A 23,047-nucleotide genomic window follows, 5' to 3' on the forward strand; every position below is an offset into this window, starting at 1 on the left:
ATACCACAATCATCAAGTGACCCAAAATCATCTCCAGCTACATCCCACATTTTAGTTTCCTCTTGATGATATTGTGGAGTATTCCTTGAGAGAAGTCGTAGGTTGCTATGAACAAATACTAAATCTTCAGCTCTATGTGGTGTCATCTTGTTTCTCTTTAAAGAATGGATAAATGAATATGTACTCCAATTCCTTTCACAACAAGAAGATGAACAAGGTTGCGCAAGTAGCTTAAGGGCAATCTTTTGAAGAATTGGAGCATTAATGCCATGAACTAGCCACCAAGCTTTTGGATCCATTTGACCTCTATCATTTAAAGAATCAAGATCATCAAAACCTTCTCTTCCATCCGAGAAGTTGGCAAACTCAATATTCACTTTCCTTCTTACATCCACATCAAGAAAGAACCTCTTGAAGCATTTTAATCTTTCACGAGTGAGTTCCATGTCTTGATGTGGAGGAACTCGATTAGAATCTTCACTTAACCATTCATGACTATAATATCTACAATTAAAAATAAATATATACATGATTAAAATTTATGTAATTCTAAAAAAAATGTAAGTAAAAAAGTATAGAGTCAATTACCTAGGATTTAAAGAATGAGCTAAACAATGGAGAGGAGTGCTACTCTTAGTCCAACGGTCAATTAATATGGAGTGCACTACCTCATAAAAGGTTGATCCTTCACTCTCCTCATTTCTCTCATATTGATATATGGCATTCTTCACCTTTTCAATCATTGAATCCCACATCTCATATACTAGATGGAGAGATGAAGCTTCTGTATCCGTTCTTCTAAGAACATCATAAATAGGGCTAGTGAAAGAAAGAATATAATCAACCTTATCCCACCATTTATCATCTAACAAAGTATCTTTCACAAATTTAGCCTTTGCAACATCATCTTCCTTATAAGAAGACCATTGGTCACTAATGACCATCTCTTGGAGTCCTTTCTTCAATTGCTTGAATCTCTTGAGCATTACAATAGTGGAGGCAAATCTTGTTGGAGCAATGGATAACAATTTCAATGAATTGAATGAATTGAAAATTGATAGTCTCATAGAGTGACTCATGACAAAGTTTTTCACAAACATTGCATCATCCGCAATTTGGGTGATCCAAGAACATTCTTCATAAGCAACATTATTTTTTTCTGTATTCTTGGCTGCACATATGTTCTTCAAAGCAAGATTTAATGTATGGACAACACATGGAGTCCAATAAATGGAAGGAAACTCAGCCTCAATTATTAAACCTGCTGCTTTACAAACGGCTGCATTATCCGTCACAATTTGCACAACATTTGAGTGTCCAACCTCCATAATTACCTCCCTCATATGTTTGGCAATGAAATCCTTGTCTTTGATCTCATTTGAACAATCAATGGCCTTTAAAAACATAGGTCCACTCTCTGTGACAACCATGAAATTAATAAGAGATCTTCTTTGCGGGCCACTCCATCCATCACTAACAATGCTCACACCCTTCTGGCTCCATGCATTTTTAATTGGTTGTAACAAATTCTCCACATGTCTTCTCTCGTTTTGAAGTAATGTTATCCTTAATTTATTATAACCTGGAGGTTGGTAACCACTGATCTGATTGTTGGCAGCATAGGCAAATGCCTTCCTATAATGAGGATTTCTTGCTAAATGAAAAGGCAATCCCGAAGAGTAAAACATCCTCGCAATTTCATGATCAAGTGTCTCTCTAGCTTGCAAATTAAAGGCATTTTCTACAGATGATGTCTTTCTCTTTTTTGGATCAACACCAAGAGTGTTTGTATCCATTTGGTGTTGAGTAGAAACCGGAGGCAATGACACAGATTTTGTTTTTGACCTCTCCACCCTCAATGTAGCCTCATTGTCTATCTTCTTCAAATCTATAAGTTTGGCAACTGTTACCTTTTGACAAACTCTAACTCCTTTTCCTGTCATCTTCAACAAGTGTGCCCTCACTCTAGTGTAAGACCCATTAAAGGTAAAATCACAAATATTGCATTTTATCTCATAAGTTCCACCACCAGCTACACTTTTTATCTTTGTAACATAGGTCCATAAAGGTTTGGTATCATCATCTTGTTCTTTAGCTTGACTAGGACTAGAAGCACTCATCTCTACAACAATTTAAAAAAATAAAAAATTAATGTAAATAATTTCTAAATAAAAAACAAACAACAAAAAGCAATTTGTAATCAATGTTGACCGGGAATGTGAAAATAAATACATTCCAAAAACATGTACATGACAAATACATAACAAATTTATCTCCAGCTTAACTAAAAAGAATAATAAAGATTTAGAAGTTCCTCGTGCTGCATAGTTCATGTATGGTTTGTTTGAAATTTGAAATAAGATGGATAAATAATTAAATAGTGAAGTTGACTATTTCACAGCAAAAAAAGTAAATGCATTTAGAAGCTCCTAGACGTTGGCATGTCATATTCTAATGAATAAGCCTTTGTAAAGTGGTATGTGTGTGTGTGTGAGAGAGAGAAAACATCCTTTACAATAAAAAACATAAATTACTATCAATTATTTTAACTTTTTATAAAATCATGATTCAGTATTAGATCTTTATACAATAACATATCTCTATGACAACTTTAATGATCTGTGTTTGATTATAAAAAATCAGGTTGAAATATAAACTAACACGAATTTAAGTAAATATTTGACTATTTACTTTCACATTGAAAAATTAATTTTAAAATTTAACTTTAGAAAGAAATTCTAAGTTGAGCATCTTTACATAACTTTTGGATTTAACAAAAAAATTCATTTTCAATTTTACTATTAACTTATTTTTTAAATAAAAATATCCAAAACACATGTGCAAATTGCTTCAATACAACTTGTCTCACAACATTAAAGCACAGGAACTTAATTACGCACAGTACCTTGCAGCCATCCACATTTATAACCAAGAAAAAAACACACACCACACGATTTGGAAAGCGAGAAAGCTGGCCATCACTAACTTTAATTAAAGCATTTTAGAAATATAATCCATTTTTTTAAATTAACCGTAGAAATATCGTCACTCTTTAAATCTCTGAGTCTTTAATTCAGAGAAGCTAAATTCAAAATAGAAATATCAAGAAAGCAACATGTGGGGATCAAAAGTAAAGAGACTACCAAAAAGCATCAGGCATACGTGTTTTTTCAATGAAAAGTTGCTTTTTATAATAAAATAAAAGTAAATGCATTTAAAAGGGAAAAGTTGCTTTTACGTGCTATGTGTGTGTGTGAGAGAGAAAATAGCCTTTGCCTGCTATGTGTGTGAGTGAGAGAGAGAAAACAGCACGTGATGAAAAGTTGCTTTTTACTATAAAATTAAAAAAATGGAGAAACGTGTAATATCCAGCGGGTAATAGCCAAAGAGAAAGAGTGTGTAAATTTTTAAAGAGTAAAGTGGAAAACCAGAGGCATAAGAGGCATGGCAGCAAGAAAAGAAAAGAAGAGTTTGCGGGGAAGGAAAACCAGGCAGCAAGAAAAGAAAAGAAAAGCTTGCGGGGAAGGAAAGGAAAACCATGCAGCAAGAAAAGAAAAGAAAAGCTTGCGGGGAAGGAAAACCAGAGGATAAATAAGAAGCAAAGCTTACCTGCGCGGGGAAGGAAACCAATGCGGCAATGGCGGCGCTTGCGGGAAGAAGAAGGAGAAGACACAGAAAGGCATGTATTTTTTTTGTAAGCATTTTAAAATAAATAATAAAAAAACCTAAGGCTCTTAATGGGCCGCGACGCGCGTGTCTACGTGGTGGGCCGCGTCCAACCAGAGGTGTCCTCCTATTCAACCGCGTCCGGTGACGGCGCCGGCGACGAACACCGCGTCGCACCGGAGTCGTACGCGCATGGGTGTCCAGTGCGAGTCCGACACGGGACACGCCGGTGATGAGCCGCGTCCGTGCTTCATAGCTCTCAACTCTCTCCCTCCGCCTCTCACCCTCAGAACTTTTGTTGTTGTTGTCCAACACCACTATTGGAACAAGTGCACGTCTTTCTCGATCAATGAGAGCTCCCAACCTGTTAGTAGTATTGGATTTAAGGTCCCTCCGGGAAGAGGGTCTCCGACGGGGGTAGTGAAGGATCCTGGGGGTGGGAGGAGGAGGAGCGTGGTGGCACCACCTAGGTCTTCTTGATGCTGCAGTTGCCATGTTTTTTCAAGTCTTGCAACAGCAGAAACAAATGACTATATAATACACAGAGAAGGAGTAAGTGATAAAGAGGTGGTTGGCATGCAACCTCTTCTGGCACTTCTCACATTGCATATCAGCAGAAAGAACAATTTCTTGAACCTGTTCTCAGCAAAAGAACCCAAACATCACACACAAAGTCATGATCAATCTCAAAACTGAAAATACAATAAGGTGTTCACAATACCACTGGCAGGGACAAAGACTCCATAGATGCCAGAGTAGTCCTAGTAAGAGGAAAGCTCTTCGAGATTTTTAGACCAACTTTCTCAAGCTCCTTTTTGGAACCATTTTCAAAAGCCATAACAGCATTAACTTAGCAAAATGGAGAAAAATGGAGAAAGCATTTTGGTGGGATGCTTGTTTTTGGTGGGCAGAAAATGGAGAAAGCATGAATATTCAATATGCCTTCCTAAGTTTTACCAAAAATTTTTAGTTAGAGGAAATTCGTGAAGAAACTAAACTGAGATTATGATTATGTCATGTCATACGATTTATTTTTTTCTAGAATGATGATGGAAAGATCAGAAAACATCTCATGCAAGTACCAATCTTTTTTTCTTCTTGAATCCAGTTATATCATAGAATTGAGCTTATAAACTGTAGCATATACTATACAAGTCTACAGTTACAAAAAGCCAGAAAATTATTCATCTTCGAATAAGATATTTCTTTGCACAATCCATGCAAAAAACTTCTCCACGATCCAGCAAGTGAATTTTCTTCTTTGACACAATGTATCCACAATGCAACATCTTAGAGATTGAAAATCAAGACAGTATGGATTGTAGGCATATTGAATATCTTATCTAGCCAAGATATAAAATGAACAAAACAAAAACTTCCAATCTTACCTTGTAGCAAGCTATTCAATCTCTCCATCCATCAGATTCCTTGTGAAATGCCTTACAAAAGGTTCCATTTTAATAAAGAGAGCTACATTTTCAAGGATCATAAAGAAACATCAAACAGTCCAAAAACAAAAAAGATCAAAAGAGATGCAGCAACCATCAGCCAACATTTACGTAAATTCACCAATAACAAACCAATGATCGCAAATGCTACAACCCAAGATTCATGTAAAATAATAAAAATAATGATGATAACATGATGCCCAAGATTAATATACATAATAGGTCTCATAAATCTATCAAGAACTTATAAAGATTAGTAATATATATAAAATCATCAAGGCATGCATCTATAATAAATTGTACATTAGTTGAAAAAACTAACCCAAGAAACAAAGAAAAACAATAACATTATGAAGAAAAAAGAAGAGAAGAGAGGACAAAGAAAACACAAAAGGAACTAAGAATGAAGTTTGTGCAGGAGAATAGAGATCCAGTCAGAATAATATCTTTCTCTCTCTGTTTGGTTTGGCCTCTTGCTTATTCTTGTGGTCAGTATTTCTCTTCTTTCTTTCTTCTTTTTCAATGAGCTTGGATTTGTATAACAATATGTAATTCAATATTTTTCCATAGTTAGCTTTTTAACACTGATTTCTATTATTATCATGTTTTAGATTTATTTTGAAGAACTCTGTGTTTAGATTGGATTGGAAAACATACCTAGTTCAAGCTTTCTTCGTTGATTTATTATGCAGAATAATCAGATTCCTATGTTTCCCAATTTAGTTTTTTTTTTCAGGGATAGCAATCTCAATACTCATTACTCAACCTCTGAAATCTGTCTTCAACTTATTCTGATTACTGATCTAAGCTTCAATTTTATTTTCTATGGCTGAAGAATGAAAACCGAAGCCTGAAATCAGAAGTACTAATTACTAAAGTACAATTTAATTGTGTCTTGATATTTTTGGTTAGAAGAGTTATAGTCATAAATGATAATACTTCATATGAAAAGTTTTCAGAATTAAATTTGAAAACAAAAATGACTCTGTTTTGATTTCTTTTTTCTTTGGCAGATATACTAGTTTGTATGATCATATTTTCTCGAATTGTCTAGCAAGTTTAGCTCAATTGGACGCTGAACAAGATATGTGAATTATTATAAATCTACTAAGATTATCTTCAATTTCTACAAATAAAAAAAATATTTTATAGAATTTTGAGATTATGGGTAGAAGTAGAGGAAAAGGTAAAAAGTTAACTATTAGCAATGAGGAGGATGCCATAAGTGAAGAAGAAGAAAAGGTTCCTAAGCAAAAAAGAAGAGGGAGGCCACATAAACTGTATAAGGAAGACTTTGATGAAGAAGAAATTGAGGAAATATTAGAAGAGGATGCTACTAGTGGTGACAACGTTATGAATGTAGTGTCTAGCAAAGAGATGAATGGATGCGGTTTTCATTGAATTACTTATTTCTTCTCATGTTTTCAATGGATGCTACCAAAGTGACAAAATCTGCATCTCATGTTTTCTGTTTTCTAGTATTACTTGTTTCTTCTTGATCTTTCTTAATAAATGGATGCAGTTTATGGTTGGTTAGAATGCAAAATGCAGTTTACCTGAACAATCTCAGCATTCAGCAGCAGAATTCAGCAGTCAAGATTCAGCAGATTGCGGAAAAGTGGAAATTGCAGATTCAGCAGCAACCACTGCCTCTAGTGTATGAAGATCAGCTACACCAAGCATCAAATCCTGCAAGAAAATGAAAGCAAAATAAATAATTTAATTCACTAATTGCAAGTTAGTAATATATAGACAGGTAGGTAGAGGGATTATTGATATACAAAGAGAGATAATAGAGTGACTGACACTGACCATTTCACTACCGATTCATTTCCAGTTAGCTCTTCAATATCATAATAGAGTGACAACTAAAGCACGCTCACTAGGTTCAACAACTCTAAACCAACATGCATCTCAAGACAGTCTCTTCCATATTCCAGAATATGCTCTTGAGAAATAACTTTGCCTGCCACCAACGCAACCTTTTATTAATAGGGACTAAGAGAACATGCACTTGTGTCAATAATAATACGTGACATAATTTATGATTTCATGTTTATATAAATTAAGAATCACAACAAACCAGGCAATTTTTTCGGTTTCCTCAATGGTACAAACTTTGCTCCTATTGCCAGTGCAATAGGAGAACCAAAAATGAAACCCCGAGCTTCAATTCCTACAAAACAGAGAAGGAATTCATTTTAACTTTTTTAAGAACACTAGATTGTGGACAAATATTATGTGCTATAGCAGGTGACTCTCAGAAATTGCCAATTTCTATCAGGGCTAGGGAGCATAAACACGAATACATTATCTTAATGGGTTCCTAAAGACATGCATTCAAACATTACTTTTTTAGGGCAAGGCAACATTTGCACAACAACCTAGTTACAACAACATTCCAAGTTCACTAACCTACTTACAACAACATTCCAACTGCACAATAATTACTTCTTCAACATCCACAAGAAATTTCAAACATCCACAACCTTACCTTCAAAACACAGCCGTGTTACGACAACTCTGAAAAGGGGTACTCACTGGCTTGCGCGGTGCCGCCACAAGACGAGACGCCGGACGAGGTCACAGGGGTGCGGGCAAACGCCATAGGTCACGGTAGACATGTGGTTTCAGAGAAACAGGGAAGCGGGAGCTCGAGCGCGTGTGTTCATGAATTAGCGCGAACAACATTATATACCTCAATGTTAACGACAGTGGCTTAAGAACAACGTCTTCGAAATTCAAAATTTCTACCACGATGTTTTCAAGTGCACCGTCTTAACTTACCTGCACGCTGCCTACAAAGACGGGCACCCACGGCCAACGTCGTTGAATGTGTCACGCGCCTTGCACATGGGACTAAAAATGGTAACTTATTTACGGAATTGCCACCGCTACTCCTACTATGACGTCTTTGGCCGGAACGATGTCGAACACGCGTCATAAAATGGTTTTTTTTTTAGTAGTGTTAATGTTGAACATAAGAAGAGACCATGTATTAAAGTAGAAACACCAATCAATGTTAATGTTAAAGTATTTTTTTAACCCAGTATCCGAATTTTGAGTCATGAACATATTTTTTGAAATACAAAGAATTAATTTTTCGAAATCCAAAGATTCATTTAAGAATTGGACATCTACTTGTATACGGAGTAGATATTTATGAGGCACAGCCCTCCTCAATTTATGAGAGAGCACATTTACTTTGTTCACAGTTTGATAACTTATAAGTATGAGTCTCACATTGATGTGTCAAATCTGCAACACAGTTTTCCAATATAAGATGATATACGCTATTCACTTTTCAAGCCATCAGTTAGGTCTATATCAGTTTTAACGAAATGACTGTTAAGTTGAATATTAATGTAAGAATTACTCCTGTTAATTTTTATCCACCATTATACTCCATAACACAGCAAATACTCTCATATATTGATGAAATTGTACAGTACACAGCACCTATGAAACACAAATACTTCTCTTGTTCAAAATGTCACCGTATTTGCCACTTTCTAGACACATGTTTAACACTTCTAATTAGATGTTGAATTAAAAAATTATCTTTTGTTGATTTTGGACACTTAAAGCCAACACTTTTACACAACTCACACACTTACATCAGGCACTTACACCGACTCCTCAATACGAATATAATGGACATATGTTATTAGTATTAAAAGTTTATAGGTTGGATTATTTATATTAACTTTTTAAAAAAATTATATTTAACTTGCATAAATTAATTAATTTTATTTATAGAAAAAAATTATTTTCTCATGCTAAAACTGTTTACAAATAAGTTTATAATCTGATCGGTTATATTATATTTCAACCGGGATGACACTAACAATTTTAAAAAGTCAACTGGAGGAAGAGAGACAGTTTTTCACACCAGATACCAAGGAACTTCTTTACTGTTGGATGTTGAAACATAATCTAGTATCCAGCAACGAGTAACCTTTTTTTGTTTTTGTTACATATATAAGTAGCACCATTTTCCTTTTTTTGATCAGTATATCCTTTTCCCTTTTTGCTACATAAATAGTAACCTTTTCCCTTTTTTTGTTTAACAAAATGTTGTTCTTCCTAGAATGAAAATTGTAACATGAGTTAAATATATATCAATTGTGAAAGACTGAAACAAGATATGCAGAGAATCCTCATAAAATGAGATTATTCATGTTTTTCAGAAGAGAATGTCTATGTACCCTTTCTTCAACTATTACACCCTTTAAACCACCCAACTTGCATTTAATTGGACTTTTGGAGCCAACTCTTCCAGAAATCGTAACTACCAAGGGCGATTTAACAGCGTCTAACAGTTGTGCTACAAAAGTATAATCCAAAGCATGATATCAGACACCACAATAGCACATCTTGAATAATTAATTATAATATAAAAGTCAAGTGGAGAGCCACGTCACCAACCATAATTTAAAAATTAAAACCTTAATATATATAAGTTTCTAAACAGATCTCTTTGCACACCACTAAAACATGTTTTTTATGATGATCCTAAGGATTTTTTTATGACGGTTTGTAACCATCTTTAAAGTCTTTTTAAAAACTATCTTAAAAAGTTTAATTTTTTAAGGTAACTTTTTTAGAAAATTATCTTAGAATATATTTTTTTTAAAATCAAATTTAAAAAATTAAGAATTCTAAGAAATTCTTTTTAAAAATCGTATTAGAAAGTAAACTTTTTAGAATAATTTTTTAGAAAATGGTCTTAGAATATTTTTTTTAAAAAAAATTAAAAATTGAGGATGGGAAAATCATTTTAGAAAGTAGATGATTTTTTAAGATGTTTTTTTTAAGAATGGTCTTAGATTTTTTAAGATGTTTTTTTTTAAAATATCTTAGAATGTATTTTTTTTAAAAAAATTAAAATAATAAAAATATTTTTATTAAAAAATTATATAGATATTATTAAAAAATATTATTTTCTAGAATTATCACATGTGTTTCCCATGATTTGATACAAATATCTAAATACAGCACATGTGTGTCCAAAAGATGCCAAATATGTATCCATGCAAATTAAATTGAATTTGTACAACAAAGTATTTCAAGGATAATGGATATATGAAAAAAATAAGGGTGAAAAAGATGATTCTTATAAAAAAGGAATCATTTAAAGGGAAAACCAATAACCTGCAGGAGTCCATAGAATTGTATTAAATCTTTATGTGCAATCCAACCCAATAATTGATTAAATGTTAATTGAAAATCATAGGATATGGATATAATGCAATTAATAATCAATGGACTGATGATCAACTTTTAAATAACTCAATGTGTTAATTACCACCCAAAAATCAAATAAGTGTCCACTCCCCGATCGAGAGAGGACAATTACTCAACACGTTAATTTAAAATGGTTTCCAATCTATTAAAGTCAAGCAGGACCATAATTAATATTTATTAATTGTTACGTTGATGAAATAATTTCACTTGTATTTTACGTATTTGATCTCATCATCTCATCTCATAGGTATAGTTATACAAAACAATTGCAACAATATTAAGTGTCACTTTGTCACAGCCCACAAAAAAGTTTAGGAGGGACCAAATTCTTAATTCTTGAAAATCATTACCATGAACTGAACATTTTCTCTGCAGGAAACACTTAAATATTCACATTCCTAGAGGTAGCTGAACCATAACTTAAAAAATCTATCTCACAGTGCATCTATTACCAGATGAAAATCAAACATTCAAGATTGTCCAAAATCTCATCATTCATGGCATTATTAATTCAAAATGTCAAAATAATTTTTTGCTAAACAAAAATTAAAATTGAACTACCAAGGACATTAAAGCCTGCCTTACCTGCAAAGTCTCTAGCTAAACGTTCTTAAAACAGAAGGCTAGCGTTCACCACCATACTGAATTTCTCCACTTGATTCTTGTACTATCTGCCTTATATGTTAGAAGGCCTGCAGAGTCAATTTTACAATTCTCACACGTTGATTTTTGAAAAAGTTAAACATAGCTAATTTCATTTAACAAGCAACTAATCTTACAACAATTTTCAATTTCTGAGCCAAGATTTTTGGTGATTCTAAAAATGACTTGGATATCTATCACTTACAAGCAACTAATCTTTTAATCACATACCTTACAGGAAACAAAATCTCTTAACTCCTCCGGAGAAAGAACAGATAATTTCTTGGACAGATTAGCACGCTTGTGAATCGAACCAATGTTAGGCAAAGCAAGTTCCCACAGCTACAACCAGGAAAAAAATAATATATAAAATCTTGCACTAACAAACATGAAATTAGGGAAAGGTAGGCTGAAGAACGACATGATATTACAAGTAATACACAGTAGAATAGAATTTTAGTATATTATTTTAGATTACACAAAAAAAATAATTGTCTAAAAGTACTCCATCTTCCTTCATGTATTTAAGAATTGAATCCATTTTCAGTTCAACCATAATTGCAAGGAAAGAATAAAAAATTTCCCATTTTAAAATATGGAAGCAACTTGGTCATCATTAACACTAAGGATCCTGAAAAATGAACCTCATAGCATAATACGTTTCCTGTGGTCTTCACTGCCACAATGTGTAAATTCAGTAAAAACTTTGTTTAGCATTGGACAATGATATTCTCCTGCAGAATGACAAAGAAAGGTTAGTCAACACAAAACAACTAACAAACTAAAGATTATGAAGTGTATTAAAAACTAAGATAGTTAGAGAGTAATGTAAAAATGATTAAGAGAGGGTAAAAAATGTAGTGTATTCAAACAGTAGGGAGAAAAATGGAAGATACAAAAATAAGCTACAAGTTGATAATCTATATAAACTACCTCGTTAGGAATCAAGAATAGAAATGAGAAAGACAAATTTTAGTGAATTGAATTGAATGGAACAACGGATCACAGTAATAATTCAATGTCGACAATAATTTGTGGGCACACAAGGATTTAAATAGAGGAGCCTGCACATGGCAGCAGAGTTTCATACCAAGCATTGGAAGTGAAGTTATGTAGACTAAAATATCGATTCAAAGATTAATTCAATGATACTAACCTTATCAGTCATTTGAAGATACAAATTTATCCTATGAGCATTTGTGTACGCCTGCAAACATGTGACAGTGTATGTCTCTACCAATATAATATGTTGAGTTGTATTAATTGAATTATTTACCTTCAGGTGGCTGAGCTAGCTTCCGATTTTGTGGATACATCATTTCTTTCTTCAATTGCATCAAAATGTCTTTCATTGGCAAAGAATGACAATCACACTATGCATTAAAGTGTGAGTAGCATTTAATTTTACAAAGTAAGAAGCAAGACTCCATTCAAAATAATAAAAGAGGGGCAAAGGAGAAAGGTAAATTTTTATTTCTCACCACTCAAAAAGAAAGGTTTCTTGAATTGAGAAAATGAAATCAACATTCAGTGTATTGACTGCAGGGATATATAATCAGCATTCCAAAGTGCACGCTAGAGTATATGCTCTTGCTATGGGAAAAGCTTTCATTAAATCTTACTTATTTTAAAAAAGGAATGAATAACAACTAGAAGCCTAACTGTCTGACTTATTTCATTGGAGTCTCTAGTTCTATTAAAGTGTATAATAATCATGTAACTATATGTACATCTTTTGGGGGGAAAATCGGATCCTCTCTGCCTGTTATGTAATATAAGTAATATTACTATAGTTATATTCAATAGATATACTTTTTTTTAATAAAAAAGAACTTGTTCTAATTTACGTTTAAGACCTATTGTTTATATCTGATAAGAATTGTCTTTTTTTCTTTAATATAATTTTATTATCTTTCTTTAAAAAAAACTATATCATGATTGAGTGATGTTAGAAGACCAAGTTTAAAGAAACCACACCTTCATTAAATCAGACCCTTTTCACCTTAAAATTTCTTTGTTTTATTATTATGTTCTTGAAAGTTGAAATTTCAAGAAAATATTGAACTATAAGAAATTGCAATATCTCAAAATTATCATCCTACACAGCATGAACTATAAGAAATTGCAATATCTCAAAATTATCATCCTATAAAAAATTGCATTATACTCCAAATTACCACAGAATGAACTACTCTGGAAAGGAAACCTTTGTAGTTATTCAGCTACCAAAGAAAATTAATTTTGGAAGCCAAATCCCCAATCCCTCTCCACTTTCATGCTAAAAGAAACCCCTCACCCAATGAGATAGTCTCCAAACTGTTGTCGACAAGTGATGTATCATATGGGCAACTGACGTCTTGCAGTGTTAAATTAAAAATAATAAAATCAATATTTGAACACCTGGTAGAAGGAACATTTTCAAAACTTATATACAGTTAACTTTTTATTTATATAGCAACAAATCCTTAGTCCTTAATTATGTCTAGACCAAGAAAAAATCCATAGTCCTTACCTTCCATTCTTTGGGTGCCAAATAACAAGACCACCACATGTTGTTGCTTCATTGGTACCAACAAACTTGTGATACAGGGAGGAGAAAGAAGCACATGAATAAAATGTTAAAAGAAGAATAGTAAAACTCTGCAAAATCAATTGAAATATAACTTGGCAACCATACAGGTAGATTTTCTAATTCCACATATTACTAAAACAGTAATGGCATAGAGTTATTGATTTAATAGAAATTTAGTAACATATATTAAAGCGTCATGTTTTACAGAGAGTCTCCATGGCTTTCGCTCATATTTTTTTGTAATAGTTTCTCTAACATAAAGGAAAGCCAACAGGAGGCCAAATAAAAGAAAAAGATCAAAGAAGTACATAATTGAAAAAATGGACAGGATAGGGAACAAGATAGAACTCGTGGAATATTCAGGACAGGAAAAAGAAATTCCCCAGATGATGTGACTTAGTCCAATTAAGTATGAATTGCTTGCATGCATAAGATTACATTACTGGACAAAGCACTTTCTACATCGATTATTTTTGACATTTTACATTGGTTATGTGACGTCGTTGTAGTGTGTTGTAAAAAGTTGGTGAGACAATCACAACGGTTCATAGGGACCGTCTTAGAATGTTAAAATGTAGATACATTCTAAGACGATCAGTGCGACCATTATCTTAGAATGTACTATATTCTAAGACGAGTGTCTTGATGGGACTGTCTTAGAACATAGTGCTTTATACATCGGTCCGACGAAGAACCGCCTTAGAAAGTATTACATTTTAAGATGGTTATTGCTACGACTGTCTTAGAATGTACTACACTCTAAGGCGGGTGTCTTAAGGGGACTGTCTTAGAATATAGTGCTTTCTACATCGGTTTTATGAAGAACTGTCTTAGAAAGATTTTTTTTAAATCAATTTTCAAATTGCAAAACTATTAAATTAATCACACAAAGATATGCTTCAATTTTCAAACAACAATCATTAAATGTACAATCATTAAATGGACAAGTTGCACATTATATATTGACATACAAAATACGTATATACAAACAAATATTACTATCAATGCCTGTGGTATGTAATTGCCTCTCGATATATCTAAATGTATAAGAGTATAAATAACTTCATTTTCTAAACCAAATTCTTACCAGATCTTGGTTTTCCTGAATCGTTGCCATAAAAAAATCCTGGTGAAAGCACCAATGATGATTGAAGTTTAGAAACTAGTCGTGAAGCTTCTGGCGGTTTGAATTGTGAGTCCAAAGAATGTTCTGGTTTAGCCTTAGAAAAATTGGAATCGACAATAGGCTTTACATTGTTATGCTGAGTTAATCTAGATGCATTCGCTTTCAGATTACTTATTGCCTGCCCAAAATAATCATAACTATTAAGGTAAGCTCCTTTTGGAGTATGGTTGGGGGTAAGGGAGGTTGTGAAATACAAAGGGAAACAAATCTTAACAAGACTCCAAGAATTATAAAAATAACAGCATCTAAATATCTAAATATGAGCTAAAAAAAATTTGACCAAAAAAAAAAAAACCATTGAGAGATGTTTAAATATTTAAACACATATACATAGTTACCAATCCCCGGATAGCAGCACACATAGCAGCCCGCTCAAAGAACACTATAGAAAGATATCAACAACATGTTGACTGCTATTTTAAATCATTATAATACAAATTAAATAATTAATACTCGAATCTATTATGTATCTCGATCTATTATGTTAGCCACCAAATGAATTAAAACTACTTTATATATATCTATGGCGAAAGGGGAATTCCTATTTCATATCCAAATTAAATTCACAGGCAAACGTAAACCATGAGAATGAAACCAATTAAAATTAGCTATGATTCTAATATAATAATAATATATACTGGATATTTTTGGGGTGTACATTCTTAACCAAATAATTTATTCTTTTCCTTTAATCAAACCTTTTGACTTTGATATAATTAAATAAAAATAATAAATCTAACAACTACCCATACGAATATAAGATATAACAAAATATTCAATTAACAAGAATATTCAGTATATCAAAAACAAAAAATAAATAAATTCAATACTTTTTAATTTGGATCACATAAATATTTTCATAAACACGGACATCATATGTATATATTAGAAAAAAGACGTACTACTTCAAACGACAAAAGATAAACTCCAGTAAGATAAAAGTTGATGGAACCTTGTAGAATATCCATAATTTAATTGCCATCCAGTATATATTCTCAGTAAAATAATTATTAATGATGTTGGCTTCGTTTGTTATCATATATCCACTTGCCTTTGATTCCAAAACTTACGAGTTATAGGCATCCAGTGTTCAATGAAATTTCTAAGATCTTCATCAAGTAAAATAATTAATAATGATTTTGAAAAAATTGGGTTCCTATATCAGTGTCTGAGGAAAGGAGCAAATTTAAGTTAACTTACAATTCTATAACTGGTATGAGGAAAGGAGCAACATAGCTTTATATTAAACTACCAGAGAGCCATTAACATCCAATGAATAAACACTACATAAATAATTAATTCCTCTGGGAAAAAGATAATCATTGTGTTCACACATATATAAGAGAAAATGTATAATACCCGGAGTGCAAGACTTAAACCACTGTTGTCTTCCAATGGTAGTGGAGAAAAAGTATAATACCTGGACAAAATTATGACAAACCAAAATCAAGGAAAGCTAAAGAGAAAGAGGACAGTGTTTAATAGAATCAAAATGTCCATAGAAAATTTGCAACTGTTGAAGTCACAGCTACACATGGCTCTATCTAAATTTAAAGGGGTAGAGACCAACTAACACTTTCACTGTTAAACTAGGGATAGAATCAGAAGCAGTTACCAGAAATTGTGATTTGGTAATGCGGTGCTATGAGAATAGCGCTACTCCTTTCGAAATTGATACAACACAAAACACTACAAACTCAACACCAAAGTATTCATTGATGAACCCATAAGAACAAGAACATAAATAAACTTTGGAAAGTAAAATTAAAGTGCTCTCTTCCTTATACTTTTTTAGAGAATTCAGATTTCCTATAGTTTGAATATGCAATTGGATTGGGTTCCTATAATTATAAAAAATAAAAAAGTCCCTGAATCCGAATAAGGCTTGATGAGGAGACAGAGAATAACAACCTACCTCTGGGATCATAAGTTATCTTCCAAACCCAGCTAACTCCACCAGCCATTGTAATACTAAACCAACAACCACTACATATGAACTATTGAAATCTAGTTATTCAACTAGATACACAGTTGAAACTAAAGCAGCTTCCATCAAATCTTAGAATGTAGGTTTCTAAGATAAAAAAATAGAATGACTCGATAGTTGCTATTGCTACTAAATCAGACACTGCTAAAAATATCACATTCCCATTGTGATAATGATATAAAGCCTTGAATCCAGATTTCATACCATTTACACCTTCCATGGCAGTCTTCACCACAGGTTTGGCAGCTACTTCATACACCTCGTCGGAATTCGTATGTGGTCCAAACACTCTATCTGCCACAAATCAATTCAAAATTCTAACATCCGATCCATTTCCATAGTCTCAACATTAAAAGCAAAAACCTAATTTCTCTCCATTAGTTCCCTAAAAAAAGTCACATGAAGAAAATATAGTTTGAAATAAAAATACCAAACGAATAAGCAGTAGCTGGATTATACTCATTGCGCACAATCTTATCATCGTCTGCATACCACGCGATCTTGTCTCCTCTATGGTACTCTCTTTCACTGCAACTATACAACACCATAACCTCTCATTTGATCTTAGATAACTCAACGCGACAAAAATAGAAACAAATCGAAGATTCGGTTTCTCTAAAATCCACAACTAATGGATCTGATTCCATAGCAACAAATCTAAGCATTACCTCAACGGTCTAAACCGAATCGTGACCAAAATGCTATTTCGAGCTCTGGACGAATCCACGAGCTCCGTGATCACCTCCTCGTCCATCCCAAACTCCACCAGCGAAGGATTACTATAGCCGTAGTAGACAGACTCGCTGTGACCGTGACTCAGAGTCATGGATCGTCCACCACCACCGGAGTTGTAAAACAACGACGTGGAAGAGGAACAGGAGCGAGGCATTATGCGTCCGTTCGTGAAGGAAGAAGTGGAAGAGGAAGCTGAGGAAAGAGGAGTTGAGGGTTTGCGGTGCAAGAATGGTGAGCTACTCCTTGCACGTGAGGATGAGGCCATCGAGTTGACTCACCAAGTTGGTGAGTCAGGGGAAACCAGCGAGGTATGAAGTAAAAAGGGAACACGAGAAGAAGAATATTATGTGTCAGAAATCACATGGCGATAGAATGAAAAAGCGAAGAACATTTGGTTCTCTTTTTCTTTTCTTATTTTTCTTCTTTTGTTTGTTTACTTAAGATATGATTATCACAGAGAGAGAGAATGTGTTTCGTCTTCTCTAAGACAAGGTGAGTTGCAGTGTAAGCCAGCACCAACCACACAAAGGCGGTCGTGAGAACAAGACCGTCTTTGTATCAAAATAAGAAATTTACAAGTTTTTCATCGAATGCCTCATCAACGAAGGGTTTGTGGAAACACCGTTGTTGCATTCGAGTTAATTACGAAAATGCTACCGCTGCGCTTTCTAAGATGATCCTTTACAACCTTCTTAGAATCAGTGACGTAAAAGGCTCAATATTTAGTAGTGTTAATAGTTGCATACAATAATGAACTGTGAACTAGTTTAAAATTAAATTTACAATTTTACATGAATTATCTCTTAGACATCACCACTGAAGTAAAAGGGAAATGATTACATTTGAAGTAATACATATTAGTTTAATGACATTACAAAAGGTTAAAAAATTACATCAACAAGGGTGGGGTTAATGGTAGCATATTCTCTCTGGAATATATATAAACCCATTTTGATCTCTCTGGACTAGACTCAACAGATACTGAGAACTTCCTCTTTGAGTTAGCCTTCAAAGAGTTTAAGGCTGATACCAAAATGGGATTTTCCAACAAAGCAAGTAGAATATCCTTTCCTTGTTCATAAGCGCAGAATGCAGGCCTTTCACATGTTTATCGAATGATTCTAAAATCAGATTTATACTTGCATCACCTTGTAATGCACCCAATGAGATGCTAAAAAAATACAACAGTAAAAAATTAACATGTAACACAACAAAAAGAGAAAAAGCTGACAAGCTTCATGGTGAGTCGAAGATGAACCCTTGGTTGCACTCTCTATTCTCCTTCTGTGAAGCAATACAGAGAAAATAAAAACAAGGGTGTGAACATTTTCTTTTGCACAAATTAAAATAACAATGCAGAAATTTAGAAGGCAATAACAACAATGCTATTCAAAGAAGATGAAAACTTACCTTCGGCAGCCACCGCTCCATATATAAAAATGAAATTATCAAGCTATATAGAAAGGGTTTTGAAATAAGAGAAGAAAAATAAAAAGCCTTAGTTCCTTAGGTACAAGTGAGAGACGAGGGTTTTGCCAACAAGAATACAACGTCACTTGACTCTATGTCGCACTCACAGAAATCGAGGAACCCTTCCATTGTCGAGGCTTGCACATGCAGGAAAGGTTCATGAACCCTAATAGCACCGTGAGCAACAACTGTGCCGGACCTCAAACCCCGCACCAGTGCTGAAGCACAGCGATGCCAACCGCTTATGGTAGAGGTGGAGGCGCATGAGCGAGGCGACAAGGGCCTCCACGACAAGGCTCTCGTAGGGACGAGAAAAGGGGAGGTGAAAGGGCAAAAGAGGAGTGAATGATTAAGAGTCTGAATATTTAATTCATAAATTAAAATAGTGCACAAATTATGACGATTTTTGTAAAATCGTCTTTGTTTAACTCTTATTTATAAAATTGTCACCGTCATATATTCTAAATCGATTTATTAGAATCTGACTTTGTTTTGATGTTGTAGAATGCATTCTTTTTAGTGGTGACATTAATCTACACAGTTCAACAATCACTGGTGAATATGATTATCACGTGAGTTGAACTATTGGCATGGCTCCCCAAAGAAATAATCCTACTAGTACTAGATAAAACTAATTTAGTGTATATGAAATGAATATGGAGTTACTCAGCTGAAGTGTATGAATAAATGTAACATTAATCAACTGAGTTGAATTAATGAACGTAAAATGCATTCGGTGAATATTTACTGTGAAATATTGAACTATGTGCAATAGTCTTCAAATGGAGATGCACAACAATTGCTTTATAGTCCTCTATAGCATATTTGAATCTACACAGGAATTTAGCACTTTTAGATTACAACAAGTATGTGGCTAAACTCTGGACTGGATCGGTGTGGCTACAGAAAGTTTGGTCTCAACTAGGCCTATTTATGGCTATTTTTCTTGTGAGTTTTCTCTGATTTGGACTCGATCGAAGTAGTAATGATGTCTTCAGTTTCAATAATGTTGGCTTCACACCAGTAAAATAAATAAAATTACAGGGATATGGTTGTTTACTTACCTAACTGGGTTCCATCAAGAACGTTGATGCCGGTACTTTCAGCGCAAAAATTCAAAAAGTGTTATTTTACTGGACATCAGAGAACTTTGATCTTTTGCACCATAAGAAATGGACATCAGAGACCCGACTTTTGGACTGTCCAACTCCAGCATCAATATGATATAGTCCAACACGAGTAAATTGATTTTATTCATTTTATTTATATATAGTACTACGTATGTAATATCTGAAAACTACTATGTAAACTACATGATTTAACAATTAAATATTATATATATGAATATATTTCAATTAAAAGGCATAAAAACATTTCATAGTGTTTATTAAATATTTAAAGAAAATTTACAATTAGACAGTTTGAGTAATAAAAACAACAATGATGCAATTGCAATATCCATAAGCATAGATCCAGTACTCTCTCCGGTAAGCATTAGAACAAAATCACCTGATAATGGGATTTTGATCAGTTTCTAAAAAGACACATAACTAATTCTTTTAGCTGATTGAGCCAGGTAGCTGATTGGTTAAAACTTTGTTTCGGTAAATGGAAATCCACACAACAAAGTGTTGGGATCCCTCCTTAATTGGAGAGGTTCTAAAAAATTCTAGAGTTTTTTAGAAAAGTGTAAAAAAATTTAAAACGTTCGAGAGAATTTTAGAGTAGTGTAGAATTCTCTAAAAGTTTGTGGAAGAATATAAAATCTGTGGAATCTTACGGAAGGATATGAAAAAGAGTAGAAGAGTATTAGAGACTCCTAGAATATGTGAAGCATTCTAGAGAATTAATCTTTACCTTAGGATACAAGTAATCTCCACCATTCATTGTGGAGGTGAAGTAGTATAAATAAAGGTAGGAGCCTTCATTCCTAACCATTCAAGATAAGAGTGAATCCACTTCATTCTTAACCATTCAAGACAAGAGTGAGAAAACTAGAAAGTTAAAGAGTCTCTATGAAAGAGAAGATATATAGCTTGGGGAGTCTCTATCCTCAAGCTTGTATAGTGGAAGAATTTCCATATTAGAGTATTATAATCGTGTGTTCTCATTATTACATTTAATTACTAAGTACCTATTTTAACTTTACAAAAAGGAAAAGTCCAGTTTTCCAACACAAAGTACCCATTGCTTCTCCCGAGAAAGTATAGAGCACTTGATAATAAGATAAGGAAAGGAAGAGAAAACAATATCTCATGAAGCTCACAAGTAAATAAACAGGGATGGAAGGAGCTAATAGCATACAGAGTGTAATCATACTGAGATGAAGAGAAAAAATGCCAAGCGAAACCTTCTTGCAGTATGAGCTCACTATACACGTAAAAGAAGGCACCCCGGCCAAAATGTGACTATTAAACGATCCAAAAAATTAAGGAGAGCCCTTAAAATATGACTCGTATGGCACAAAGAAACATACCCTTACTTGAGAGAAAAGAAAATACTTTTTTTTTTGTCTTTTTCCTTTCTTGATATTTTCCATTTGTTTGACAGATAAAATCACCATTCAGGTTCAGCATGCCCGTTCCTAGGAATCCCTGCTCCTTAACACAAATAAAACAAAATAACAAGATAGCAGAAAATATAAAATAAAGATAAAATTATATCTAAAATTTTATTCGATCAAAACAAAAGTAAACAAATGAATCCTCATTTCAATTATTTGATTTTACTGTTGATGTTTTTATTTTTCTCATCAATTTTTAATTACTCGAATAAAATTGAATGTTCACATGTAGATTTAAATTTGAAAAGGTTTGAATTAGTTGAAAAAGATAAGATTATAAAAGATCATATTGTACCTAAAAAAATCATAGTGAAATTAGAAAAAAGAAATTATTTAAGGTGGAGTTTATTTGTGTTTTTATTTCTTGATTTCATTTTTTTAGGTTCTTGTTTTCATTTTCTGTTTTCACTTTATAATTACAAAATTGTTATATTGTTTACAAATTGTTTTCTGTTTTTAAAAATTTGTACAGGAAACAGAGAAAAAAAAATTGTTTTTAGCGTTTTTTAATTTGTACAGGAGGATTAAATTATAATCTGGACAGCGACAGTAAAAAAAAAGTACAACACACATCTTTGAAAAAACGCCAATTTAGAATAGGTTGTGGTAGAAATTATTATAATCATATAGGATCATCATTGAAAATGTTGGATTAAGGTAATTAAGATTCAAGATTCCATATATGTTTAATGCTCAATAAAAAAAAATGTACTACTAGCTGCTTTATCTGTCACCCCCAATGAAGACATTATATAGCTTAAATATGAACCGCAAGCTACAGATCGAGCATCAACTTAGACCCCACGAAGCTTTTAATTGTAATTTGATTATGCAATCCTGAATAGATAACGATCGGCTTTGAACATCTCAATTTAGGTAATTGAACAAAATGAAATCTTAATTAGAAAAAATATAATGCATAGTCTTGAGTATCAAACTAGTTTAAGGAGTGGCTTGTTGTTTTGATATTTTAATTCTTTTAACTTATTTTTTAATTTAAATAAAAATAAAATTCAGTTTTAAATTTATATACCAAATCTTAAAAACTATACTGATTCATTTACACATCTTCCGTACAATACAAACACCAATTTCTGTGAAATCCAATCGAAGAAATATGATTATATAAGAGGAAATATATATAAAACAATGTTAAAACCTCAATGTAAAAAGATATCATACAAATATTAATCACCCAAGCCAAATTATTCCCCCAACATTACATATAGTATGCTTCAAATAGAAAAATAAGAGTATCTGCCTAATTGCACTGTATAATGTATACTCCACACACACCATACGTAAAGTCACCACCATTAACTCTTTAGCCTCTCTTGAAGAAGGAACCATTCTTTCTCATGCTTGATGTAGCTCTCAACTTCTTCTTAGCACTCTGAATAAAAGTTGAAAACTGGTCGTTTTGGCGGCTATCCTTTGCATTAGCCTCATCATCTGGCAGTGATGAAGATGCAACGTTGCTCTGCTCCCCATCGATGTGGGAAACGGTTTTAATTTTATACTTGGCATGTCG

At 33.2% G+C, this 23,047-nt stretch overlaps 2 protein-coding genes and 3 long non-coding RNA genes across 6 annotated transcripts; 1 reads left to right on the top strand and 4 right to left on the bottom strand.

Moving 5' to 3' along the window:
- Positions 1-756: 756 nt before the first annotated feature.
- LOC114405246 lies at positions 757-4,161 on the bottom strand. Its single transcript, XM_028367861.1, has 3 exons — positions 3,726-4,161; positions 885-2,122; positions 757-798 (listed from the first exon to the last, which is right to left on the bottom strand). Exons 1-3 carry the CDS (start codon positions 4,159-4,161, stop codon positions 757-759), a joined length of 1,716 nt encoding a protein of 571 aa, XP_028223662.1.
- Positions 4,162-6,278: 2,117 nt separating this feature from the next.
- Positions 6,279-6,817, top strand: LOC114405247. The gene is made up of 2 exons (XM_028367862.1): positions 6,279-6,504; positions 6,666-6,817. The coding sequence occupies exons 1-2, from the start codon at positions 6,279-6,281 to the stop codon at positions 6,815-6,817; spliced, it is 378 nt and encodes a 125-aa protein (XP_028223663.1).
- A 153-nt stretch (positions 6,818-6,970) lies between these two features.
- Positions 6,971-7,743, bottom strand: LOC114406832. The gene is made up of 3 exons (XR_003665515.1): positions 7,609-7,743; positions 7,198-7,290; positions 6,971-7,080 (listed from the first exon to the last, which is right to left on the bottom strand). It is a non-coding gene; the product is annotated as an uncharacterized LOC114406832 (long non-coding RNA).
- A 2,406-nt stretch (positions 7,744-10,149) lies between these two features.
- On the bottom strand, positions 10,150-12,957 carry LOC114406831. The gene is made up of 3 exons (XR_003665514.1): positions 11,648-12,957; positions 11,235-11,345; positions 10,150-11,053 (listed from the first exon to the last, which is right to left on the bottom strand). It is a non-coding gene; the product is annotated as an uncharacterized LOC114406831 (long non-coding RNA).
- Positions 12,958-13,387: 430 nt separating this feature from the next.
- Positions 13,388-19,333, bottom strand: LOC114406833. 2 transcript variants are annotated; one of them, XR_003665517.1, is made up of 4 exons: positions 16,953-19,333; positions 16,121-16,181; positions 14,663-14,879; positions 13,388-13,580 (listed from the first exon to the last, which is right to left on the bottom strand). It is a non-coding gene; the product is annotated as an uncharacterized LOC114406833 (long non-coding RNA). The 2 variants fall into 2 exon arrangements; XR_003665516.1 differs by having other exon boundaries at positions 13,389-13,580; positions 16,121-19,333.
- Between the last annotated feature and the right edge of the window lie 3,714 nt (positions 19,334-23,047).

This window comes from Glycine soja, chromosome 3 (genome assembly GCF_004193775.1).
Source record: "Glycine soja cultivar W05 chromosome 3, ASM419377v2, whole genome shotgun sequence".
Lineage (NCBI taxonomy): Eukaryota > Viridiplantae > Streptophyta > Magnoliopsida > Fabales > Fabaceae > Glycine > Glycine soja.